The following is a 27,477-nucleotide window of genomic DNA, read 5'->3' as shown; positions in this document are numbered from 1 at the left end:
CTACCTTTTTTCCAGAGTGGCTATATGGTTTTACATTCCCACCAGCAATGTATAAATGATCCAGTTTCTCCACATCCTTACCAGAATTTGGTGTTGTCATCATTTTTTATGTTAGTCATTCTGATAGGTGTATAGCTGAAATCTCATTGTGGTCTTAATTTGCATTTCCTTGATGGCTAATCCTGTTAAACATCTTTTCATGTGCTTTTCTACCATTTGTTTATCCTCTTCAGTGAAATAAATGTCTATGCATGTCTTTTGCTTATTTTCTAGTTAGGTTGTTTTTTACTGCTGGGTTTCAACATTCTTTATATATTCAAGATGTAACCCTTTGTTGGATAGTGTTGTATTGTTTTCCTATGGCTGCTGTAACAGATCACCACAAAGGGGGTGCCTTAAAACAACAGAAGTGTATTCTCCCCCAGTTCTAGAGGCTAGAAGTCTAAAATCAGGGTATCAGCAGGGTATTACCTCTTGAAGAAAAGCCTTTCTTTGCCTCTTCCAGCTTCTAGTGGCTGCCAGCATGCCTAAACTTATGGTCATCTCTCTCTCTCTCTCTGTTCAATCTTCACATCTCCTTCTCTGTGTGTTTACCTGGTGGCTTTGCATCACTCCACTCTCTACTTCCATCTTCACATCATCTTCCTTTCTCTGTGTATTTGTAAAATCACTGTCTGCCTTTCTCTTACAAGGATTCTTGTGATGGCATTTAGGGCCCACCTGGGTAATCAAAAATAATCTCATCTCAAAATCTTTAGCTTAGGGCGCCTGGGTGGCTCAATCGTTAAGCGTCTGCCTTCGGCTCAGGTCATGATCCCAGGGTCCTGGGATCGAGTCCCACATCGGACTCCCTGCTCAGCGGGAGGCCTGCTTCTCCCTCTCCCACTCCCCCTGCTTGTGTTCCTGTTCTCGCTGTCTCTCTCTGTCATATAAATAAATAAAATCTTTAAAAAAAAAATCTTTAGCTTAATTACATCTAATTAATTAGATATGATTAGGCAAGAAAATTATCCCTTTTATTGTCACATTCTATGTATTTTGAAAACATTAATTAATGAAAGTTTTTTAAAGGCTTTTTATTTATTCATTTGAGAGAGAGTGTGTGTGAGTGAGAGCACGAGCAGTGGGGGGAGGGTCAGTGGGAGAGGGAGAAGCAGACTCCCCGCTGGGCAGGGTGCCAGATGCAGGATTCAATCCCAGGACCCCGGGATCATGACCTGAGCCAAAGGTAGATGCTTAACCGACTGAGCCACCCAGGTGCCCCTAATAAAAGTTTTAAAGAAAAAAAAAAAAGACCCTGTTTCCAAATAACACAAGTTCCAGGGATTGGACTTGATATTTTTAAGTACCCATTATTCAGCCTACTACAGGTGGTTTGGAAACATTTTCTCCCAGTCAGTAACTTGTCTTTTTATCCTCTTAACAGGACCTTTCACAGAGCAAACTTTTTTTCATTTTCATGAGGTACAGTTTATCAATTCTTCCTTTAATGGATCATGTTTTTGGTGTCCAGTGCATTACCTTTTTTAAGATGGCCTACCTGAGAAGCATATAGGTGAGACCCATCTATTTCACAGCACTGGCTGAAGAGTCATGTCTGCAATCCAAGGCAGTTATTACAGGAGTAAATGTAGGCTGAAATGGAAGTTAAAGCAAATTTATTTGTGGCCTCTTTGTATGTGAAGGCCTTGATGGCAAGAAAGCATACTAACACAGATAAAGCTATATTTTAAAAGGCAAAAGACAATTAACTAAAGGGAACTGAGCCCAGCCAACCTGTCCTAGCATATAGTAGCAAAGGAGTTAGAATCAAACTGAATCTTGAGGAACAAACTAACAAAGTAATTCTAGCATAGATCATGAACCTGAGAAAAAATATAGTTATAAAAAAATTATTGCAACAATTTGATGAAATTTGAATATAGACTGTAGGCTAGAAAATAGTGTATCAATGTAAAATTTTCTGATTTTGATCACTGTACTGAGATTATGGAAGAGAATATCCTTTATTCCTAGGAAAGATATGTAAGGTTTTTAGCAGTGGGAGCACTGTGTCTCCTACTTACTTTCAAATGGAATAGATCTGTTCCTAGGTAGAGATACAAAGGTAGATCACTCTCCAGAAAGGAGATTAGGACCTAAGTGGTTGAGAGGGTGGATAACCAAAAGAGACCAGTTGTTCTAGAATTGGTCATTTACAGCAGTGGTTCTCAGACTTGGCTGTATGTTAGAATCACGTAGAAGCTTTTAAAAATCCCTAGTGCCTAAGTTTCACTCCATCTATGTATTTACCAAATCAAGCTATCTGGGGATGGGTACTAGATAGTAATTTTAAAAGTCCCCACATGATTACAGTGTGCACCAAGTTTGAGAATCACTGTCTTAGAGTTTTGCTACTCAAAAGATGCTCCACTGACCAGCAGCATCGGCAACACCTGGGAGCTTGTTAGAAATACAGAATCTCAGGCCCAGCCTTACATCTAGTGAATCAGAATCTGCATTTTAACAACATGGCCAGGTGATTTATGTGCACATAAAAGTCTGATGAGCATCAGAATCACCTGGAGAACAAATATAGATGAGAAAGGCCCAGGCTTGTTGAGGTAGGATAAGGCCTGCACCTCTGTGTTTTTACCAAGTTCCTCAGTGAAAGAGTTTGACTGACTATCGCAATCTGTCTCTTAGGTAAGGTAAAATTTATCTTCCCTCAGTGCACATATCCATTCTCCCAATCTGGCAAAGTTAGCCAACCACTGTCAGATGGAATAATTCACTATTTAATGTTCTGCAACTTAAGCAAATTACTAGTAAAATCTACAAGTGCCTAGAATTAACCATATTTTATTTTTATTATAACTCCATATTAAATCATGACCAAAATCTTATGCTATTAATAAACAATGCATTTCTATTTGAGCAAAATAATATTTAAAGGAAAGAATGCTGGAAAAATAGTAAATTAGAATGGTTTCCTATTGTTTCACATTGCAAGGAAGCTGATATATTTCATATGTAACTAGACATGCTAATATAATACCACTGCCATAGGTAATCTAAGAAATAATTAGTTTGGAGTTTTACAAGTATGTGGACATCTCTTGACTATTCCAGAAACCACCTTCTAATTGTTGTACCTCCTTCACCATTGGCCTCTTTCTCAGTTATCAGCCCCCTTTTGTTCTAATACCTAGTGCCATCTTAAAGCAAAATTACCTTCTCTCAGCGCATGTTGCCAGTCTAGTCTTTCAGACCTAAAAAAGACCTTGTTTATTTGAAGAAAATTGTTTTGAAAGAAATTATAAAATAACATCAAACGGAATTAAGATTTGCAAGGATAAACACAATGTGTCAAAATAGAGTGTCAAATGTAGACACTTGAGAATATTTATATAATAGAAATGAATATTGAATAAATATGTTTCTAGTCAACATGAATAGAGTTGAGTGTGTATGATTTAGAGAGTTTTGGGTTTTTTTTTTTAATGAAAGGAAAAACTGTATCAGAGTTTCAATCTCTGTTTAATTTCACTTAAAAATTGGAGTTAGAGGGTGGTGGAAAAAGGTAGCAACTGAAATTTCAGAGTTTCAGGACTTTTAATGCAATTTTAAAATAATCTTTCTGATTCTGTTGTTTGTATCCCTCCTTTGCACTAGAATAATTAGCCATACAGCTCTGTAATGGTGGTTAATTTAGGTGAGGTGGTTAATGAGGTGAGGCAGGAATATATTATCAAGGGGAAATATAAGAAACCACTTCAAGAAACTGTGAGACTTTCAATAAATCACATAACCTCCAAAATCTATAACTAAAAGGAGATTGAACAAAACAAACTAATTTTAATTCAACTTCAACATTCTTATTATTCCTTTAATACTTATAACTTTTACTGATCTATAAGTGCTTCCTAGTTCATTACATCAACACATAACACAAAAGCAAACTTATCCATAAAATAGCATAACATTAGTAATTTGTGTTTATAACATAAAGCTTTAATGAAAATGACACATCTTGAACAGACATTCTCCAAAGAAGACATACAAATAGCCAACAGACACATGAAAAAATGCTCCACATCACTTGGCATCAGGGAAATACAAAAAAAAAAAAAAAGAGAGATACCACCTCACACCAGTCAGAATGGCTAAAATTAACAAGTCAGGAAATGACAGATGTTGGCAGGGATGCGGAGAAAGGGGAACCCTCCTACACTTTTGGTGGGAATGCAAGCTGGTGCAGCCACTCTGGAAAACAGTATGGAGGTTCCTCAAAAAGTTGAAAATAGAGCTACCCTATGACCCAGCAATTGCACTACTAGGTATTTAACCCAAAGATACAAATATAGTGATCCGAAGGGGCACCTGCATCCCTGTGTTTATAGCAGCAATGTCCACAACAGCCAAATTATGGAAAGAGCCCAGATACCCAGATGTCCATGGACAGATGAATGGATACACAGACAATGGAATACTACTCAGCCATCAAAAAAAAAAAAATGAAATCTTGCCATTTGCAATGATGTGGATGGAACTAGAGGGTATTATGCTAAGCGAGATAAGTCAATCAGAGAAAGACAATTATCATATGATCTCACTCGTATGTGGAATTTAAGAAACAAAACAGAGGATCATAGGGGAAGGGAAGGAAAAATAAAACAAGACAAAATCAGAGAGGGAGACAAACCATAAGAGACTCTTAATCATAGGAAACAAACTGAGCATTGCTGGGGGGAGGTGGGCTAACTGGGTGATGGACATTAAGGAGGGCACGTGATGTAAGGAGCAGTGGGTATTATATGACTGATGAATCATTGAACTCTACCTCTGAAACTAATAATATACTATATGTTAATTAATTGAATTTTAATTTTAAAAAACCCATAGAACATACAACACCAAAGGTGAACCCTAATTTAAACTATGAACTTTGGATAATAATGACATATCAATGTAGATTCATCAGTTGTAACAAATGTACCACTCTGGGGCAGGATGTTGATAATGGGAGAGGCTGTGCATGTGTGGGGTCAAGAGGTATATAGGAACTCTGTACTTTCTGTTCAATTTTGCCATGACCCTAAAATTGCTCTGAAAGTTAAAGTTTATTAATTTAAAACAAAAAACAAAAACAAAACAAAACAAAAAAGAAAATGACACATGTCTGGGAGGTGTGTATTTCCTCCCCTATGGTATGCCTATGACATTCATAACAAATTGACAATGACATTATTTCCCGAGTACAACACTAACTCAGAATCCTTCTCAACACAAAGTTCAGACAGTCATTGCTTCATTCATTCATTCATTCATTCATTCATTCATTCATGGAGCAAAGATTTTTTTTTTTCTGTGCCTCTTCTGGGATCCAATATAAAACAAGACAGACACAGCCCCTGTCATCATAGAGCCTACACATTTTAGGAAAGAGAGACATTGAAATAAGTAATTAAGGCATGATGTAATGTGACATGAAAGATAAAACCATTTCTGCTACACCAGGTTTAGGATTCAGACTCCTCTTAAGCTACAAGCTTAAGAAAATATGTCATGTGGGCGCCTGGGTGGCTCAGTCGTTAAGCGTCTGCCTTCGGCTCAGGTCATGATCCCAGGGTCCTGGGATCAAGTCCCACATCGGGCTCCCTGCTTGGCAGGAAGCCTGCTTCTCCCTCTCTCACTCCCCCTGCTTGTGTTCCTGCTCTCGCTATCTCTCTCTCTCTGTCAAATAAATAAATAAAATCTTTAAAAAAAAAAAAGAAAGAAAATATGTCATGAAACTTACACAGTTCCCTATACAAGGACTTCCATTCATATTAGATATTGTAAAAGGGAGATTTGAAATGTTCATTATAGCTGTACACACTGCTACTCCAATAATATTCTATTATTAAGAGAGAAGAAGGGATATCAGGTAGCCAACAGAGTTTCTGCCTTAGTGTTTAAAAATACATTTGTTCTATAAGGCACCTGGGTGGCACAGTCAGCTAAGCGTCCAACTCTTGATTTGGGCTCAGGTCATGATCTCAGGGTCCTGAGCCCTGCCTTGGGCTCCATGTAGTTGATAAGGTCTCTTCTAATAAGGTTCAACTGCAATCTTTCATTGATGCCTTTTCCAATAAAACAAATCTCTAGGTTTTACTATATGGGACCCATTGTCTTCTTTTGGAAGTGGATCTCAGAAAACTTTTTGGATTGGTGGAATGTCTTACAATAATGAACCATATCATGATTATTTAGGACAGGATAAATAAGATGAGGTCTCATTTCAAGAGGCAGTATTGCAGGTAGGAGTTTCCATCTAAGTAGGACTCTATATAGTGTGAGCAATCAGGTACTTAATAAGAGGTATTTCTATGGAATCCAAAGAGAAACAGGTTCACAGTTGGAGCAAATTATAAACTAGTTTATAAATGAGTTTCTGAGTCTAAAGAGCAGTCAGTGAAGAACATTTCTAGATTTGAGCTGGAAGCACCTTTAGATGGTGAAATGAAGACAGCAGTTTCAATCTGATGGATTTTCCTGGTTTGCAGCTTTAACATCTGATGATATCAGGGTGTCTGGTGAACTGTCTAAGCAGCCCACAAAGGATAGGTATGAAGATTGTGCATATATGATCTGTTGTGATGATACCTCTGAAGTTTTGCCTGTTTTCCTTTTTCTATTTTGTTTTGTTTAACATTCCAAGTTCTCCCTTCCATCTGTATTGATTTCAAGATTTCACACAGAAAACTCTTGGGGATTGGAACAGCAGCAATTGTATCACACTATTTTAAGAACTTCAAGTTTCAAAAACAAATTGCTTTTAAAGTTCTGACTTGAGTTAGATACAGCGACAAAAATAGCACACACTTGAAGGTTACCTGGTCTAAAATGGTGGCAATATTTTCCTTTACAGAATAGTGTTGTGGGTATATATTTTTAAAATACTCAAAAAGCCTCAACCTCAAGCAGTAATAAACATAAGCAAAAGTGATTTAACTCTTAAATATTCAGAAAAACCTCTCTGTCCATCCAAGTGAAAGAATAAGTTAACACTTTCACATGCATGCATACATACATACATATGGATTTGTTCATACAAGTAGCTAAAATCTGCTATTCCAGCCCTCATGTACTTGTCCCCCTTTAGCTAGTTAGGACATGGAAAAAAGGGCAGGTTTGGTTTTCAGTGATTCTAAGTCACAAGTGTAGGAGAAAAGTGAGTTTGAAGAGTTGTAGCCACATATAAGAGGACTCGAACTAGAAGAAGCAGAACTCACGGTCCAATACAGTTTACAGGTTAATAACAAAACCTCAAAGACAATGAGCAGAAACATAATCTGTAATGGGCACACTATAGTTTTCTAATGAAATGCAATTTTTCTCTCTCTAGTCACCCCATTTTTACCAAAGACAATTACAGTAACTCTGATTTGTTTGTGAAATAAGTCTAGTCTCATCAGATCTGGCCTGGTTATTTACACAAGTGCAGCAAGAATAGTGATTTTATGCACATTTAAGAATATTAAATTTCAGTTAAAGTTTTGCTGATATCCAAGGGGCTTCACTGGCTCCATAAAGTCAACTTTAGTTTCTTAAAACTGTCTGGTAATAATCAATCTCAGATTAGGTTTTTAAAAGTTTCTTGAGGCTAAGATGTGTGAAAGTTCAGTGAGACCCAAAGTGAATATAAAAGTTCAAAGATAAAATCATTAAGAATTTTGAACAGAATAGAGAGCCCAGAAATAAACCCATGATAATATGGTTAATTAATCTTTGACAAAGGAGGCAAGAATATGCAATAGGAAAAAGACAGTCTCTTCAACAACTGATGTTGGGAAAACTGGACAGCTACATGCAAAAGAATGACTACTTTCTTACACCATACACAAAAATAAACTTAAAATGGATAAAAGACCTACATGTGAAACCTGAGATCATAAAAATCCTAGGAGAGAACACAGGCAGTAATTTCTCTGACATGAGCTGTAGCAATATCTTTCTGGATATGTCTCCTAAGGCAAGGGAAACAAAAGCAAAAATAAACTATTGGGACTACATCAAAATAAAATCTTCTGCACAGCAAAGAAAACAATCAACAAAACTAAAAAACAACTTACTGAATGGGAGAAGATATTTGCAAATGATATATCTGATAAAGGGTTAGTATCCAAAACATATAAAGAAAGTATACAACTCAATACCAAAAAAAAAAAAAACCAAACCCAAATAACCCAATTAAAAAATGGACAGAAGACATGAACAGACATTTCTCCAAAGAATACATACACATGTCCAACAGACACATGAAAAGATGCTCACCATCACTCATCTTCAGGGAAATGCAAATCAAAACCACAATGATACAACCTGTCAGAGAGCTAAAATAAAAAACTCAAGCAACAACAAGTCTTGGCAAGGACCTGGAGAAAAACAAACCCCTGTGCACTGTTGGTGGGAATGCAAACTGGTACACCCACTGTGGAAAAACAGTATGGAGAGGCGGCGTGGATGGGTGGCTCAGTCGGTTAAGCCTGAACCTTCGGCTCAGGTCGAGGTCCGGGGGTCCTGGGATCAAGCCCTGCATCGGGCTCCCTGCTCAGTGGGGAGCCTGCTTCTGCCTCTCCCTCTGCTGCTCCCCCTGCTTGTGCTTACTTCCTCTCTCTCACTTTCTGTCAAATAAATAAATAAAATCTCTAAAAAAAAAAAAAAAAGGAAACAGTATGGAGATTCCTCAAAAGATTAAAAATAGAACTACCATATGATCCAGTAATTCCCCCAAAATACAAAAACACTAATTTGAAAAGATACATGCATCCCTATGTTAATTGCAGCATTATTTACAATAGCCAAATTATGGAAGCAATCCAAGTGTCCATCTATAGATGATTGGATAAAGAGATAAATACACACACACACACACACAATGGAATATGACTCAGCCATAAAAAAAGAATAAAATCTTGCCATTTGCATCAACATGGGTGGATCTACAGAGTATAATGCTAAGTGAAATAAGCTAGTCAGAGAAAGACAAATACCATATGATTTCAATCATATGTGGAATTTTTTTTTAAGATTTTATTTATTTATTTGAGAGAGAGAGAATGAGAGAGAGCACATGAGAGGGAGGAGGGTCAGAGGGAGAAGCAGACTCCCTGCTGAGCAGGGAGCCCGATGCGGGACTCGATCCAGGGACTCCAGGATCATGACCTGAGCCGAAAGCAGTCGCTTAACCAACTGAGCCACCCAGGTGCCCCTCATATGTGGAATTTAAGAAACAAACGAAAAAAGACAAAAAGAAATAAACCAAGAAACAGACTCTTAACTATAGAGAACAAACTGACAGTTAGCAGAGGGGAGGCGGGTGGGGGGTATGGGTGAAATAGGTGAAGGGGATTAAGAGCACACTTATCATGATGAACACTGAGTAATGCATAGAATTGTTGAATCACTGTATTGTCACCTGAAACTAATACAACACTGTATGTTAACTATACTGGAATTAAAATTTTTCAAAAATTGTTAAGAATTTCATGATGGCAGGGCGCCTGGGTGGCTCAGTTGTTAAGCGTCTGCCTTCAGCTCGGGTCATGATCCCAGGGTCCTGGGATCGAGCCCTGCGTCGGGCTCCCTGCTCTGCGGGAAGCCTGCTTCTCCCTCTCCCACTCCCCCTGCTTGTGTTCCCTCTCTCACTGTATCTCTCTCTGTCAAATAAATAAAATCTTTAAAAAAAAAAAAAAAAGAATTTCATGATGGCAGGGGTGCCTGGGTGGCACAGTCTGTTAAGCGTCGACTTTTAGTTTTGGCTCAGGTCATGATCTCAGGGTCGTGATCAAGCCTCATGTCGGGCTCTGTGCTAAGCAGTGTCTGCTTGGGATTCTCTCTCCCTCTTCCTCTGCCCCTCCCCCATCTCTCTCTCTCTCTCTCAAATCTTTTTTAAAAAAAGGAATTTCAAGATAGCCACAGAGCACTAAACGAAGTATGAAGCCCTTCTGAGCACAGAGCCCCAAATATAAAGTATGTGTGTCATGGAAGCCATTTACTGAGCATCCTGAACACGATATGGCAATGAGGCAACAAGAGACACAGATGGACACACATATTGCACATTATCTCATTTGCTCATGTGCATGTTCCACTGTCTTATCAGACTTCACCTACAAATTACAAGCTCAAATATAAATTATTAAGCGTTTCAAGCTTTTCTCTTTTTCGCCACCATCCTGCTGTGTGTGGCTGACTGTTTCTCGCCATGTCTTCTCACAAGACTTTCAGAATCAAGTAATTCCTGGCCAAGAAACAAAAGCAGAATCATCCCATTCTCCAGTGGATTCAGATAAAAACTGGTAATAAAATCAGGTACAACTCCAAGAGGAGGCACCGGAGAAGAACCAAGATGGGTCTATAAGGCGTCACACATCATGAGATGACACACCTAATTGGCACCACATATTTAATTAAGCTGCATGAAGATCATGTGTTCTATCACTCTGTAAACTTCCTTCCTACCTGGCCAACAGACATGTTTTATCAGGGAAATGATTTTTCTCTGTTACTATGCCTCTGCACCAGTAGGTTGGTTCAGTAATAAATGTAAGACCTTTCAGGGGAAAAAAAAAAAAAAAGAAAAGGCATTTCAAAATGGTAAGAGCAGAACCTTAAACCAAGTACAAGGCCTTTCTGAGCACAGGTCACATGCTCATTAAGCCAGCCCTGTTCTCACTTTCTAATTCACACCTTCTGGCCTCAAGCAATAAAAAAAAAATTTTTTTAATTTAATTTGTGATCCTTTCTCCTATTATTTTTTTAATCTTCTCAAATGACTGTCAAATTTAATCATAAATATCCCAAACTGCAATTAGTTTTATCATCTTTTCAAATCAAACAAGCAAACAACTGGATCCACAATTTATATGACCTATTAATTTTTCCTATATTAAACATCTATCATAGTTGAAACCCATTAGAGTACTTAATCATTCCAAATAAAGTTTATAAAATCACCTCCATAATAGGTAGCTGCCCTTTTGATTTTCTTCCTTTAAGTAAACAAACTTAATGCTTAAGATTTTCCACTTTGGGCTCTAGCAGTACTTAGTGCTACACTCTATTCCAGACTTCTTTAGTTATAGAAAAGGAATGTACCCTTTTTGTATTCTTTCAGAACAGTGTTGAAAGGCAATATCACCTACTATATTAGGTACTTTCTTGTAAGGACTACTCTATTGCATGTATCTCAAGTTCATTTTATAAAAGTCACACATTAACTCATCATCCTTGTGTGTTCCATTAGAATAAGATTTCTTAACCAGGGTCAGAGGGAGAAGCAGACTCCCTGCTGAGCAGGGAGCCCGATGCGGGACTCGATCCAGGGACTCCAGGATCATGACCTGAGCCGAAAGCAGTCGCAAGAAAGTCTTGGGGACGGGTAAGGGGGGGTCATCAATGAAGACCCCCATGTTGTGAGTCCCAGGATTTTTCTGAAAAGAAAACCATAGCTTTAGCAGATGTGCAAATGGGTCTATGATCCTCCACACCTCCAAAATTTTAAGAATCACCTCACTGGATTCTCTTACTTTATAAAGCTTTAATGTATGAGACTGGTCAGTATAATTTGACATCATCCAGTATTTAATCCTGTTTTCCAAAGTTCTGGTGCCTCTAGTAATTTTATAAGCAGAATTAGACACTTCGATTCTACTTTTGTGTTTTTAGGATACAATTTTTGTTTTTAAGATTTTATTTGTCAGAGAGAGAGAGAAAAAGCACACCAGCAGGCGGAATGACATGACTACGCAGTGTTGGGCCACAGTGGTGAGGCCAATGCAGGTCCACCAGGGCAGACCTATGGCGGTATGCACACCGAGTAGCAACTCCAACGCGCCCTGCACATGTGCCAAGGTGGCCAGGGCCCCTAACCGCTGCCAGGGCCACCTGAGCCAACTGCAGAGACTGACGCCACCACCCACACCAGCAGAGCAGACTGATTAATGCCGCCTGTTGAGGTTGGCGCAAGCAGCAGGCCCAAGGCCCTGAGCTGCAGTGCAGGCAGTAGCCGTGGCCACCTACCGCCAAGCCGGCACAGCATGTCTGCCCTGATCCTTTCTTCTTGATGCTTCTGCACATATAAGCCACAATGCCCAGAATAGTAAACTAATGGAAGTGACCTGGCTCGTAACACTGGGAGAACAAGTTGTTGGCTAAAAACAGATGTTCTAATCTCCTCCACTCAAGCCAAGAAGGCGTGAGGTGAGGCCTAGACAAGGATAAGGATGTGAATGTTAGTTATCTTAAAAAAAAAAAAAAAAAAACCTTCATGATGAATTGATGCCTAAATTCAAAACAACTGCTTAGGTTTCATTTACTTATTCTTTTTTTGTCCTGGTGAATATCTACTAATAGCAAATTGCTAAATAGATGCTGAATACTTTTTTTTTTTAAGATTTCATTTATTTGACAGAGAGAGCGAGCGAGCACAAGTAGGGGGAACAGTAGAGGGAGAGGGAGAAGCAGGCTCCCCGCCAAGCAGGGAGCCCATGCGGGGCTCCATCCCGGGACCCTAGGATCATGACCTGAGCCCAAGGCAGACGCTTAACCATCTGAGCCACCCAGGCGCCCCAACAGATGCTGAATACTTAACTATAAACAGACATATATAGTTCCTAGCTTTATGCAAGTTGAATAAATAGGCAATGAATGACAAGTCACTGCTACACGGGGTACCAAAGGAAAAGTGCATGCACGGCACCAGGATGTACAAAGCAAGCTATTAAGGGGGCTTTGGGGACAGATAATTCACCTCTACAATGAGACCTGCAGCATGAATAAGACTAAGTGGGCCCAGGGGGAGGAAAGACTGCTCTTAACAAAACAGCATGGGCAGGGGCACCTGGGTGGCTCAGCGAGTTGAGCGTCTGCCTTCGGCTGGGGTCATGATCTGGAGGTCCTGGGATGGAGTCCCACGTCCGGCTCCCTGCTGGGCGGGAGCCTGCTTCTCCCTCTCCTCCCTGCTTGTGCTCTCTTGCTATCTCTGTCACTGTCTGTCTCTCTCTCTCAAATAAATAAAATCTTTAAAAAAAAAACAAACAGCATGGGCAAAAGTAGCAAGATGAATTACAAGGTAATGAAAGAAAATTCAGAAGAGGTGAAACTAGAAACCACAGGGCTCTTTAAAGACCAAACATCTTTAGGAGTTGGAACTCCATCTTAAATGCAGTGGGGAGTCATATAAGTGCTTCATACTCAATCACATTTGCTTTGTCAAAATATCACTCTATGAAGAACATAAGGGAGTGGAGTCTGCGGTCAGAGTAGATACTGGTACACAGTCCATAGAAAGAGATTAGGTATTTGGCTGTATGGAAAATAGTGGGGTTTGGACGTGAAAAAAATACTTAAAACGTAGAACTGACAGGACTGGGTGACTGACAGGGCATGGAAAGGGTGAGGGAGAATAAAAAAAAACAATAAGGAAAATTTCCCGGACTTCTGGGTCAGTAGCTGTGTGGATGCCAGTGCCATTTCCCGAGGGTTAAAGAGCCAGACGTAGCCAGACAAAGAAACTGGAGCTGAATATTTCAGATATCTGGAACTTCCCTAATATCCCGTTAATCCAAAATGTGCTTCCTATTTTGGCTTTAACGGCCCTACCAGATGCCTCTGTGCAGCAGGTCGACTGAGTGGGCAAACAATCAAGGAGATTCTTCTCACAAGAGGGAGCCCACGAGTACAATCTCAAAGACGGGAAGCTGCTAGACTAAAGTAACAGGAAGCTTTTGAATGCCCTAAAATACGCACCCTTAAAGATCTCGCAGCGGCTCCACCCCTAAAAGCCAACGACTCTGAGCAAAAAAGTGGCGGCAGGTCACCGCGCAGACTAGTGACTCCGCCCTCCCGGGACCGGGGTGCAGTAGACGCCCGGATGTGAACGCTCGGAGTGAGTCACGTGAGGTACCCGGTAGGGCGGGACTCTGATGCGTCCTTCGCAGCGCCGTCGCCTCACGTGACCACCTGTCAGCCAGCCAATGGGTGAGCGCGGCGGAGAATTTCGAACGTGGCCGTGTTAGCCGGCGGGCGACAGTAGACAGAACCTAGCCCCGGAGGGTCCGAAGCGCGGGATACACCGGTCGGACCGCCTCGCGGAACCTTGGAATGTAAGGAGAAGGGCGACAGCTGCGGCAGAAGTGGTGGCCAAGGTACTGTTTTGGACGTGCCTGTGGGAGGAGGGTTTCCGGGCCCTCTTCCGGCAACCGCCCCCCCCCCCGACTTTACCTGAGCCCTCCGAGAAAGAGGAGAACACAGGTTTTTCAGGTGTGGACCAGGGGTGTTGTGGTCCCTGTTCCTCTATTTTCAGGGGTGTCTCTGTCGTTCCAAGTTCGGCGTCCAGAAGCTCAGGCTGTGGCGTGGGATTGATCCGGTACCTTTCTGTGTTCATCCACCCGACTTGCGCTTTCCGACGCTACAATTTCCTCTTCTGTTAACTACTGGGGTACCCTAACCTCATGCCTTGCAGAATTTTGTGGATTAAGTGATGTGTAAAAGCATTTACAGTAGTTAAAAGCCAGGCTTGATGTAAGGGCACACACAAACTGGCAGCTGTTCTTTGTGCAGCGCGATACCGTTGACCTTGTTTGCTTCTTCGGTTATCCTGGAGAAGCTAGCACTGATCAGTGTCCTACCTCGCTGCTTCAGCAGCAGGAATGATGAAAGAATTATGACGGAGATCAAATATTCCAGGTTCGTCTGAATCCAGACCCTTTACCTGAATACACACGGACTCTAATCCCACACTGACCTGTTTTCATTCGCTCCCCCCACCACACCCCCTGTTAATACCATCGGCCTAGACAGGGAACTTCTGATACGGCAAATTTCTTTTGTGATTTTAAGTTGGTTAAAGGTAATAACAGTTTTTTAGGTAAGGCTTTGCTAAACTAACTTGATCAGTTACTTAATCTGTATGGCTCTCAAACATCTCCAGTTCGAACTTCAAAAATTCCATTGTGATACATTGTCTTATACAACCCACTTAACATTAGTGCTTTAAAAAAAAATAGTTGTGCCTGCTCTACTAGAAACATCTCAGTATATGTTGTATCTACACTGTAAGAGAGAAAATAATGAGATTTACAATGTCTATATTTAACACCCCCAATGTTTAGAGGAAAATAAGTAAGGCCTGGAGAAAATACTCAAGAAAATGTAAGATTGAGTAAAATATTTGACTAACTTAGAGGAGATGGAGGTATCTTTTGTAGTGTATATGTAGTTGTAGGAAACAAGAATTATTTTTGCAATTTTAAGATCTGCAAAGTGCAATCTAGGGTAAAAGATATTCATGAAAAGTAGTTTGATATGCTTAGTAGCAGAATATTGAAGCAAATCTGATTTGCTGCATTGAAAGATTTGAGTGTATTTATGTATTAATACACTCAGTAGCATATGACACTATCAGCACTTGTTTTGCTACTTTTAACTATGTAGAACAATCATTATTTAATGTGTTGTTTGCTATATTCGTGACTTACTAGGAGCTAGCAGACCTGAGTTTTAAAAATAACTTTGAGAAAACTGGCATGTTCCCCTGCCTCAGTACCTATTCTTTCTAGCTCTATAATTATTATAGTAGCCTATTAAAATTGTATATAGTGCTACATAGTTTAATTAAACCTCTGAAGATCACCTTGACTTTCTTGAGAGTATGTGCTATATCTTAAGTATTGGCTTAAAAGAGTGTGGAAGAAAGAGTTAATCAAGTGACCTAATCTGATAAATTAATAATATAGAGCAGAACTGGAAAACAAAGCCCACATATATGATTACCTCTGAACTAATGCTGTAAGTCTAGTAAACACTAAAACACTAAATGTTAGTCATAAACATTGTAGGAAACATAAATAATAATAACATCAAAATATAATATTAAGTATTTCCCATAATGCCTAGTATATAGTAAGCCCCCAGTGAGTATTTGTTAAAGAATAAATAGTGGCATATTACAGAGTCTTTGGGTTGAAATGCATACTTATTAACCTTGCTTATAAAGTACCTGAAGAGGCTAATATTATGCCAAAATATTAATGAGATTTAAAAGCTGCAAAATCTAAGTTATTACTAGGTTAGCCATCTTCTTTAAGCTAACTCTACAGTTACTACCTCTATTTAATCCATTCTCTGTGAACAACCTGTGTTTTCAATCTTGTTTTATATTTGATGATATTCTCTCTTAGAAAACTTACTTTTTATTGTTTTAAATTCCCAGGCAGAAGATGGCCAAGGAAAGGTGCCTTAAAAAGTCCTTTCAAGACAGTCTTGAAGACATAAAGAAACGGATGAAAGAGAAAAGGAATAAAAATTTGGCAGAGATTGGCAAACGAAAGTCTTTTATAACTGCACCATGCCAGATAATCTGTAAGAGATTTTCATGTGCTTTTGCATCACTTTTTAAGTTTAGATTTAATACATAATAAAAAAAATTTTATCCTCTTTTAGCCAACACTTCTACACTGCTAAAAAACTACCAAGACAACAACAGAATGTTAGTTTTAGCTTTGCAAAATGAAAAATCCAAAGTGAGAGAAGCCCAAGATATCATCCTCCAACTGAGAAAAGAATGTTACTACCTCACATGTCAGCTATACGCATTGAAAGAAAAACTAACTGCACAACAAACAGAAGAAACTGCTCAGGTATTTTTATTACAAATGGTGAATTTCTGAGGAAAAAATGTGACAGCCATGAATTGGCAATTTAGATCAATTATGTTATTTAAATTAATTACTCATAGCTCTGTTATCAGTGAATTGATTAAAACATCTCTCACCAGTTAAGAAAACTTCAAGCACATACGTGATTGAGGCTTGAGCTTGTATAACTTGGTTCTGAAAGCAGGTAGCAAGACAAGGTACAGAAGAACTAGTTTAGCCTGTTGCACTGCTGGTCCCTTCGACTGTTCGGCTAAGTGAATCAAAGATAGCTAAAGGTCTAAAAGTGGTACTTGATGTAGGCTAGTCCAGAAGTTTTAATCAGTGGTATAAATCTTACCTTTTCTATGTAGTTTTGTTACATTTAGTAAGGTTTTATAAGAAATACCTTAATTTGGGAGGGGGGTATTTAAGTGCTTTTTGAAGAGTCATTTTTACTATGAGTTGGTTAAATAAGGAAAACTACATATTAACTGGGTATTAACAGAAACAGTTTACTTTCTTCCTGGCTGGCCATCTGTTTGCTATGCTGGTGAAGACAGTTGTGTTGGCACTTGGGCCAGGAAACCAGAGAAGAAAGCCAGACCATAGTGATTAGGGGATATAGACTCAGGAAAGGAATAAAGTCACCTCTCTGCTGACAGGGGGAGTCAAAGAAAGAGTTCTTGCTTCCCTGCACCTAAGATGATTACATATTTTTTTCTGTGTATGATACAGGGAATGTACATATGCATATATATGCAATACATGCATATAAAGTGTAGCAGAGAATTGTCTATAAAGATTTGATATAATTTCCTTCATGTGAGGGTTAGATTATTTTTAAAAGGGTTTTTTTTTTCTTTCAGAATATAATCTTTCCTAATTTTTTTTTCTTTTCCTTGTTTAGTCAACTAGTCAGGAAAAAAAAAAATCCCTCCAAAGATATTTGAATCTTCCTTTTCCCTTTCCTAAGTTTTTGATGGAATCATATATAGAATAGTGAAAAATGAGTACCTGATAAGATAATCACAAAAACAGTGGGAAGAATTCTATTATTGCAGGCCTTTTGACATTTATCAATGATTTTTGAGTATTTATTAAAACATATTATTAGTTGCTGGGCAAAAGTGTTCTTAGCATTTAAAACATCAGTTTGTTTTCTGCCATATACTTGCTACATATGTCACTCTCTCTCAACCATCATTCTATACTCGTGCTTCCATGCTCATCAAGTCAATTTATCAGTGATGGAAAAGCTTAAAATGTTTTAATAAGAAGAATGTTTTTCTTGCCTGACAATAGTTACCTTATAGGGATTAATCACAAAGTAATTTCTAATAGCCTTTTCTTGCCTAAATTTTATAATGAATCTTTTTAGTAACTTGTTATTAAATTATATTATTCTGGGGATGCCTGGGTGGCTCAGTCGATTAAGCGTCTGCCTTCGACTCAGGTCATGATCTCAGTGTTGTGGGATTGAGTCCTGCCTTGGGCTCTCTGCTCAGCGGGGAGTCTGCTTCTCCCTCTGACCCTCCCCTCTCTTGTGCTCGCTCTCTCTCTCAAATAAGTAAATAAATCTTTAAAAAAAAAAGTCTAAAAAAATAAAAACAAATAAAAATAAATTATATTATTCTGTAGTTAAATATTCTCCTTTATTTACCTTCAGTAATACTACTATTTAAATTTAGAACATTAGCTATACTGAAAATAAATTGAAGACTTTTAACAGGATTAAATTTCTAGTTTTGTTTCTCTTGAACAGTTTTAACCTATCGTAATGTCAGCATCTTTTACGTGCATCAAATTCAAAAAAACAACTGAACTGAATTAGAGTGATCTCTAAGGAATCTGTCTGGAGCTTTCACCTTCCTGATACAAATCTACAAATCTGCCTGTGTCTTTGCTGTTCTTCATCTTTCCTCCTGTCACAGTGGCAGAAGTGCCTCTGCTCCTATGGAAGGCTGAGACCTTCCCTTGTGCATCAGATTCCCTTTTTCTCATCTCTAGGACTTTGCTCCTAAAAGTTTGTGCTCTTTCAACACGTATTTCCCTCTTGGCTGAGTCATTCTAGCCATCATACAAATGTGCTTTAGTATCTCTTCCCTTAAGAAGAAAAGAAAAGAAATGAAACCTCTCCTGGTTTCATATCCCTCTACTCATTTCTCTGCTTCCCTTCACAGCAGAACTTTAGCAGAGAGAACAGTGCACTTACTGTCTTCACTTCCTCAGCTTCCATTTACATTTGAACTTACTCTTACCTGGCTTTTATCCCCATTGTTCTATGGTCACTGTGCCAGGTGCCCACAACCCCCATTTTTAGTGGCCACTTCTCTTTCTTCTTGACCTTGAAGTAATAAACAACATACTTTGATCTCTCAGCTTTCTTACTATCATACTCTCCTGGTTGTCCTACCTTTCTGACTGTTCCAAGTCAGCCTCCTTTGCTTGCTTCTTCTTTACTTTCAAATGTCCATTGTCCTAGACCCATCTTATCTTATCCCCCTCCCATAGCTTTAAATACTATCTGTCTGCTGATGACTTCCAAATTTATAGCTCAACACACACCCCCACAACTACTTTTTGATATATTTTATTTATAACATATTTTGTACAAAGTACAACTCTTTATTTTCCCTCTCCCAAAGATATTGTATACTTCTGCCTCTGTGAGTCTTACTCATCTCATAAAACAACCTATCCATTTGCTCAAGTCAAAACCAAAGAGGCTTCTCTCTCCCTCACTGTCCCCACCTCCACCCCTATTCAATCTCAGCACACTTTGTTCTCTTAACACCTTCCACTGGGCTTTACCTCTGTAGCCATAGGACTCGAGTCCTAGCTAATATGAATGTCCTGCTAGATTTACTACAATGACTTCCTAACTCCTGCTCTTGGCCCCTTTCAATCCATGTTTCACACAGTGGCCAGACTGATCTTCTTAAAACTTAGATCATTTTACTTTCCTGCTTAACATTTACGTGACTTCCCATCACACTTAGACTAAAATCCAAACTCATGGACTCCCAAGGCCCCACATTATGTGGCCTCTGTGCGCACATGCCCTACTGTTCTCACTATGAGACAGGTCATAGATGACTCCAGCCACAATGGCCTTTCTTTTCTAAACACAGCAAGGTTTTTCCTACACCATGACTTTTGTATTTGCTGTTTCTACCACTTTTTCTTTCCCTGCTCTTTCAATGGCTGGTTCCTCTGCATTCTTTAGATTTCAGATGAAAGTCACCCTATCTAAGAGAACCCTCCAACCTCAAGTACTCTTGTCACTTCAACTCTGAGTATTTCCTTCATAACACTTTATCAATATCTGAAATAATTATTTATATATCTCTTTCCCTTCATTTAAAATTTTTCTCTCCCTACACTAGAATTAAGCTTTATGAGGGTTGGACTTAAATCTATTTTTAAGCTGCTATAGATCTAGTTTCTAGAACAGAGCCTGACACCATCTAGAGCGCGCACATGTTTTTATTGTTAAATAAATGAATGCTTTGTTATGAATATTTCAATTGTACCACCGTTTTCTTTGTTTTAATATATTAACAGAACCAGGAAATATGTCCCTCTGGAATGGACTCCAATAGTGACAACAACTCTGGGGATTTATTTATGAAGTTAGTATCAAATTTCATTATTGGGGGGTGGGAGGGAAGGGGTGGCTGGGTGATGGACATTGGAGAGGGTATGTGCTATGGTGAGCGCTGTGAATTGTGTAAGACTGATGAATCACAGACCTGTACCCCTGAAACAAATATTATAGTTTAATAAAAATAATAAAAAATTTTCATTATTATGATTACTAATATCAAGAAAGATTTAATTCTGTGATGCATTTACGAAAGAAAATTTGCATAATACAGATTCTTGTGTTTGGAGTCTGATGTTTTCTCTTCTAAAAATGTATTTTAAAAAATATGATAGGGCGCCTGGATGGCTCAGTTGGTTAAGCGACTGCCTTCGGCTCAGGTCATGATCCCAGGGTCCTGGGATCGAGTCCCACATCGGGCTCCCGGCTCAGCGGGGAGCCCACTTCTCCCTCTGATTCTCTCCTCTCTCATGCTGTTTCTCGCTCGCTCTCTGATAAATAAATAAATAAATAAAATCTTTAAAAAAAAATAAAAAAGTATGATACATTGATATTGTTACATTTAGCCAAGCCAAAACTTTCTTATGTTTACTTTTCTGATGTCTAGGAATAAGCTAGTTATTTAAATATAACTGAATTTCTTCAGTTATATTTTTCTTATATCATGTTTTTATTCTAAGGATTGGTTATTCAAATGACGGTATTTTGCCAGTACTACAAATAGTCTGGTTTAGAAACGAAATATAATAAAACATCATGTTTAACACAGCTTTCACCCTGTCTTGCTAATCCAATTCATTCCTAAATATAGTCAGACCCCCATATACCCTCCTCCCCTTCTGTTAGATCAAGTATACTTTGCTTATGAATTATTGAGATATAATTATATATAGTAAAATGCACAGATCTTAATTACACAGTTTAATGAGTTTGACTAATGTATACACCTGTGGAACCAAAATCTCAATTATGATATAGAGCACTGCTGTCACTCTAGCTGGGCTTTCTTAGTTTCAGCATTATTGACATTTTAGGCCAGATCATCCTTTGTTGTGGAGGGCTATCCTAAGCATTGTGGGACATTTAGCAGCATCCTTGGCCTCTACCACTAAATGTCAGTGGCACTTCCCTCCCCCAGTTATGAGAAGCAAAAATGTCTCCAGACAGTGCCACGTATCCATATAATTATCCCCAATTAGAACCATTGCCATAAGCCATCTCCTGCTATCCCTTTCAAGTCTATGCCCTTCTCTTCACAAAAGTAATCACTAAGATGCTTTCTATCCCCATATTAATTTTAATCATGAATAGTTGAAAATAGTTGAACTGTAAGATCTGACAAAATATTTATGTAATGGTCAAAAAGTAAGATGGGGTAATTGACTTTCTATAAGATTCCTGAAATTGTTAATTAGTTACCATAACTTACCTAAACCTGTATTTAATTTTCAATGTCTAGAGGGAAAAATTCTCTATAGGGAATAAAGAATAAAATTAGGGTGAAACAGCCAGTCATAGTATTAAAGCATAAAGAAAATTGTTTCATGAGCCAAAGGGGGACAAGATTTTTAAAAATAAATAGGATTAACTTTAGAGGGGTCAGTAGTTAGGCATCATAAAAACATAAACTACCAAGAAAAGAAAAAAAAGATCATAGCTCAGCTAATGATGAAGCAGGCTGATAAAGAGTAATCAGATTCCATTTCTATAATAGATTTTATAAGTCAATACCGATTGGCTGTTTCTCCAGGTAAATGAAATTATGAGTTATGGCATGTTTTCATTGATAAGGTAGTTCTTCCAGTGGGAGTTGAATGTCAGTCATAACAAACCAGCCTCCATATAATCAGCATAAATGTTTTTTTTTCTTTGAAACTGAACAGATACACTGATTTAAAATAGAATTATGAAATGATACTAAAGAGAAAATTTTAATCTTAAGAAAATCTTAAATTTGTTTTTATTATAAAATTGTTAAATAAATTTCTATTTTTCATTGGCTAGACAAGTTCCTCTTCAGGAAGCTCACCTTCCAGGACAAGGAGAATCATTCCAAATAGAAGGTAATTCAAGCGAAAATCTAAAAATACTATTAAGGGGAAGATGAGATCTTTGTGAACAAGTAACAAATTTCTCTAGTATTTTTTTAACTTTTTAATTTGCTCATCTGGCATTCTTCTGCTCAAAGCAAATCTGTTTATTTTACATGGAATAATAACAGTTTTAAAATACTTCCATTTATTTTGCCAAATATATAATCAGCTATAAACGGCTACAATTTACTGAGCCCTACTATGTGCCAAGCTCTGTGTTAGCCATTTTACATACATTCTGTCACTTGACCCTCACAACAACCTTGGACTGTAGGTACAGTTGGTCCCATTTTATAAAGACTCAAAGAAGTAAAGTATCTTACAAGAAGTGGCCCGAATGGTAAAAGCTAGTGTTTAAACTCAAAGCTGACCTCCAAAGCCATGCCATTCTTTCCACTTCTAAATTGACATGTCCCTGTTCTCAAATATCAATCCTTTCTACTTGAACTAAGCTTTGAAGAAGGGATAGCATTTGAATAAGCAGAACCAAATATCCTCACTTTTCCTAAAAATACAGATTATATTTCTTACCTGAAGGGCTTTGCAATTATCCCAATCTTACTCATTTTCAAAGAACACCTTAGCTCCCACTTTCTCAAGTGTACTTGTACTACTTTAAAATATGAGGTTCTTTTCCACTGAATCCCATACACATAGATACATATAGCCTACTAGTTTTTCTTGAAACCTTTAAATCGGGGACACAGAAAACCCCCAGTTAGAATATTTTCGAAGGTTATATAAGAGTCTTTCACAAGTCAGATAGAAGCCATCAATTGATCATTGCCAAATAAATAGATGGCAGTATTAAGTTCCCCAGATTTGTATTTACTTAGAGCCAATGTGGAGAAACTACAGAATGACTTTTCATTTATTCCATTTTTAATTTTGAGTTCTAAGATTGCTGAAATTAAAGTTTTCATAAAGTAAAACTATTTTTCTCATTTATTTTTTAAATTCTCAGAGCAAATACCTATTTCTCAAGATAGACTGGGATTTGATTTGGATTCAGATGAAGATAAATCTGCTGATAATGTCTTACCTAGAACTGTATCTGTCCGTCGGAGTTTAAAGAAACATCTCAACAATCTATGTCAGTTCAATACCTTGGATGATTTTGAAATCAGTCATTTCTCAGTGCAGCCCTTTGAATCTGAAAGATGTGTAGACCCACTAGTAAACATGCACATAACAGAAAACGTAGAACAAAGTGTTTGTCAATGGAATAAGGATCAAATTAACTTATCACCAAAGCTGATTGACCCAGGAAGACCTGCTAAAACAAAAGAAAACATTTTAGAATATAAATTTGAACAAACGGAAAATAAGCACAGAGGTCCACAAGGAAGAAGAGGAGAAGAGAAAAGAAAAACTAACAGAAGGAGAAAATCAAAATCTGTATCAAAGTATAAAGGGAGCAAAAGTGAAAACAAAAAAACTGTTTCCAAAAAAAAGTTGGATGAATCTGTCATTTCCAGTGATGCTTACAATTTTAACTTGGAAGAGGGTATTCATCTCACTCCTTTCCGACAAAAAATGAGCGATGATTCTAACAGAGAAGAAAACAACAATGAATTTGAAGTGAGCGTCTATGAATCAAGTGGTTCAGGAGATGATTCTGATGACCTCTATTTGCCCACTTGCAAGTACAGTCAAGATCTCTCCAGTGAATCAGATAGGAGCCCAGTCGCCAGGTCTCGACCTAAGAGAGCACTAAAATACAGGGATGAAAAAGAGATGGAGGATTCTAAGCTTACAAAAACTCCTATAAGTAAGTGATCTACTTGTTTGCCTGCATTTTTAATGTTTATAATAAATGATCACTCCTGATGCTTATATGCTATATCTGTTTCTCTGGGGGAGATTAGAGACTTGCCATCTGTCTCTAGGGGAAGTTCTGATTAAACAATGGGGGCCTGGGATGGAAATCACAATTGTATGGCTCTGACCTACTTTAAGCTAATTTAAATCTTCTTTAAAAATAAATACTACTTTTTACAGAGCATTTTTATTTTTAGTAAATGAAGCCTTCCAACATAAGGAAAAACTTTTTGGTGGAGTTAGGTTGAATTAAAATATCTTTTATACACTCACCTGAAACAGGCCCTTGAAAATGAAATCAAATTTGAATCCAGTGACCTGTCATTTTAATGGCTTTGCTTCATATTCAATTTGACAGGAACCATGATTATAAATTGATTCATTCTAGGTAATGAAAGGTGGCTAGACCAAACTTTTTCCTCAGTTGATAGGCTTAGTATTCTTCTCTAAGACATTTGTAAGACACCTAAAAACTGTGACTTAGAAAAATCTTGCTTTTATTAGATCAAAAGTAGGCATGGTTCAAAAGTTGATGATAGAGCCTGCATCTGCCCACAAAGATTCTCATCTGGAAAATTTAGTTAGTGTGGTTAAACTAATTTGTTTGGTCAGGTTGTAGCATTCCTAAAACATTGTCATGCTATTTCATTTGATACTCAGAAAAACTCTATGAAGGGGCACCTTGGTGGCTCAGTCAGTTAAGCGTCTGCCTTTGGCTCAGGTCATGATCTCAGTGTCCTGGGATCGAGCCCCGCAGTGGACTCCCTGCTCAGCCCGGAGCCTGCTTCTCCCTCTCCCCTTGCTTGTGCTCTCTCTCTGTCAAATTAAAACCTTAAAAAAAAGAAAGAAAAACTCTATGAAGTGTAGGTATTACCATGTTTGTATTATTTATAAGGAAACTTAAAACCTAAAAAATTTAAATGACTTTCCAAGGTCAACCAGTTAGGCAGTGGTAGTATACAAATGCGTGGTTTTTTTAATATGCTATAATAATGTTACAAAATCAAACAAGACCGGCAAAATGTTGATAATTATTGAAGCTAGGTAACTGGGGTTTCATTATTATTGTTGTCTCTGTATTTGTGTATCCTTGAAATTTTACACAGTAAGTTTAAAAAAAAAATTACACTCTAATATAGTGTCAGAGTTTAATCCCCAGATTATCAGCATCACCATTACATGAAACCTCTTAAAAATGCAGAATCTGAGGCCATACCCTTGAATCAGAATCTGCATCTTTTTAACAAGTTCCCTGGGGAATTTGTATATATATAAATTTTGAGAAGTACTGTTCCAGAATATAGCAACTAATCGGATGTTGCTTAGCCATATTTTCCAAACTAAAAGTTGGAATAATTAGTATAGTACAGTGTACTTCTGTGGGGACAAAAAAAGACAGTATTTGAAACCTAGATAACCCTGGTTGCTAAATATAGGCATTTTACAGTTATAGTTTGACTACGAAAAACAATTTGCCTTTTTAAAGCTGTGTGAAGAGATTGTCTTATAGTGTCCTTCTGTGTGCTGAGTACCTGTCACTCAATACAGATCTAGCTCCAAAGTAGAATAACTTGGATGCCTATGATAGGAAAAACATTGGGTAACTTTTTTAACATATTAGCTTTACCAGAGTGAACCCCTTTCCTGCTAGTCTCCACAGAGGCTATGGTGTAGAATTCTCATTTATTTAATAAAGTGAGTTTAAGTGGCTTTTTTTTTTTTAAGATTTTATTTATTTATTTGACAGAGAGAGAGAGACAGCGAGAGAGGGAACACAAGCAGGGGGAGTGGGAGAGGGAGAAGCAGGCTTTCCGCTGAGCAGAGAGCCCGACGCGGGGCTCGATCCCAGGACCCTGGGATCATGACCTGACCCGAAGGCAGACGCTTAACACCTGAGCCACCCAGGCGCCCCTAAGTGGCTTAAGACTGTAGGAAGCCACTTGATAAATTTTGGTATTGAAAAAGATGGAGGCCTTGATGATTCTACAGAGGAAGGTGGAACTAAAATGCAATTCCATAATTGAAAGTAATTCATTATGCCCACGTTATCGTTAAAGAATTGTGATTTTTTTTTAAAAGAATTTTAAGTTTTAGTAACTTGTTGTATCAGTTCTTCACATCCACAGTAATATTTCAGTGTTATCTGGGATGAAAAAATGAATGGTTTAAAAAAAATCTATTACAAAATTCTGGATTTGTATATGTTTAGGATGTGTAATTGCACACAATTTTAGTTCCTGCGGGTTTTTTTTTCTTTCATTTGGAACCATATTCAGTAAAAGTTGTTTTTATAGGTGCACTACCTAAAACTCACCGCTCACCTCATTGTAGCCTGAAGGATATCACCAATGTCCCCTTGTATCCTGAGGTGAAAATCAGAAAACTTTCTCTTTCTCCAAAAAAGAAAGAAAGCCCAGCAGTGTTGCTGCCTAAGCGCAGGTGCGCAGTCAGTATGAACTATAAGGAACCCACACTCGCTTCGTAAGTATTTGATTTGTGGGACCCCACCTCTAATGATATATGTGGGGGGAGTAAGGTTTGGAGCTTTGTTCAAGAATGAGTCTTGTTGAAATATAAAATTTTGATTAAAAACTGAAGTGGGAATATTAGCACTGGCATATTTTACAATAAGTTTATATTGAAGAGTGAATTAATATTGGGATGTTTATAATTATGCTTAAGAGTTCTTTTTACCCTTATAGGAAACTGAGAAGAGGAGACCCTTTTACAGATTTGTGTTTCTTGAATTCTCCGATTTTCAAACAGAAAAAGGATTCCAGACGCAGTTCTAAAAAAAAAAGTATGAAGCAAATACAGTGAAGTGTTTGTTGGATGCTGTTTAAATTCATCCTATTACACTTCCTTCTATCTCTCCAAGGGAGAATCTCTAAGATAGTACACAATAGGGTTGAACTGTTGCCATGGAATATTCTTTGACCGAACTCTAGATCACGGAAATTTCTTCAAAACTGTACTTCAAATGTGATTCTTTTTTTTTATACCATTAATAAATTTGGTTTATTTTTTCTTTTAAATATAAATAACTGGACTTAAGCCCTATTTCTTATACTGCCTAAAACTCTTAGTTTTACTCAGAATGTATCTTCTGCAAAAATTTTAGAAATGAGTAATCAAATTAAGATGTTTTAATTATAAGCTTCTGGTGCCTTTATTTTTCCCTTAAGTGGAAAGTACTAGAATGAATGATTTTTGGACAGGCCAAGGATCTTTTGAAACTCTTTATATAACATTTGAATAAAATAAATCCTTGGCATGCATAGTAGGGTATACCCTA

General features: G+C 37.9%; 1 protein-coding gene and 1 pseudogene across 1 annotated transcript; both read left to right on the top strand.

The window, feature by feature from the left end:
• The first annotated feature begins 10,231 nt into the window (after positions 1-10,231).
• On the top strand, positions 10,232-10,387 carry LOC110570762 (annotated as a pseudogene).
• Positions 10,388-14,152: 3,765 nt separating this feature from the next.
• SGO1 (shugoshin 1) lies at positions 14,153-27,116 on the top strand. The gene is made up of 8 exons (XM_021678801.1): positions 14,153-14,174; positions 16,241-16,389; positions 16,471-16,667; positions 20,229-20,296; positions 22,273-22,331; positions 23,326-24,132; positions 26,477-26,663; positions 26,885-27,116. Exons 2-8 carry the CDS (start codon positions 16,248-16,250, stop codon positions 27,000-27,002), a joined length of 1,578 nt encoding a protein of 525 aa, XP_021534476.1. The 5' UTR covers positions 14,153-14,174; positions 16,241-16,247; the 3' UTR covers positions 27,003-27,116.
• The last annotated feature ends 361 nt before the right edge of the window (positions 27,117-27,477 follow it).

This window comes from Neomonachus schauinslandi, chromosome 1 (assembly GCF_002201575.2).
Source record: "Neomonachus schauinslandi chromosome 1, ASM220157v2, whole genome shotgun sequence".
NCBI classification, from domain to species: domain Eukaryota; kingdom Metazoa; phylum Chordata; class Mammalia; order Carnivora; family Phocidae; genus Neomonachus; species Neomonachus schauinslandi.
Note: the sequence above shows the minus strand (reverse complement) of the source record. Positions and strands in the feature narration are given on the sequence as shown.

Bases quoted from the DNA above. Each gene is read 5' to 3' on its own strand.
- SGO1 (XM_021678801.1), top strand. From the start codon at position 16,248: ATGGCCAAGGAAAGGTGCCTTAAAAAGTCCTTTCAAGACAGTCTTGAA. The intron at 16,668-20,228 runs GTATTTTTATTA...ATATATTAACAG, and splicing joins AAACAGAAGAAACTGCTCAG to AACCAGGAAATATGTCCCTC. The intron at 24,133-26,476 runs GTAAGTGATCTA...TTGTTTTTATAG, and splicing joins GCTTACAAAAACTCCTATAA to GTGCACTACCTAAAACTCAC.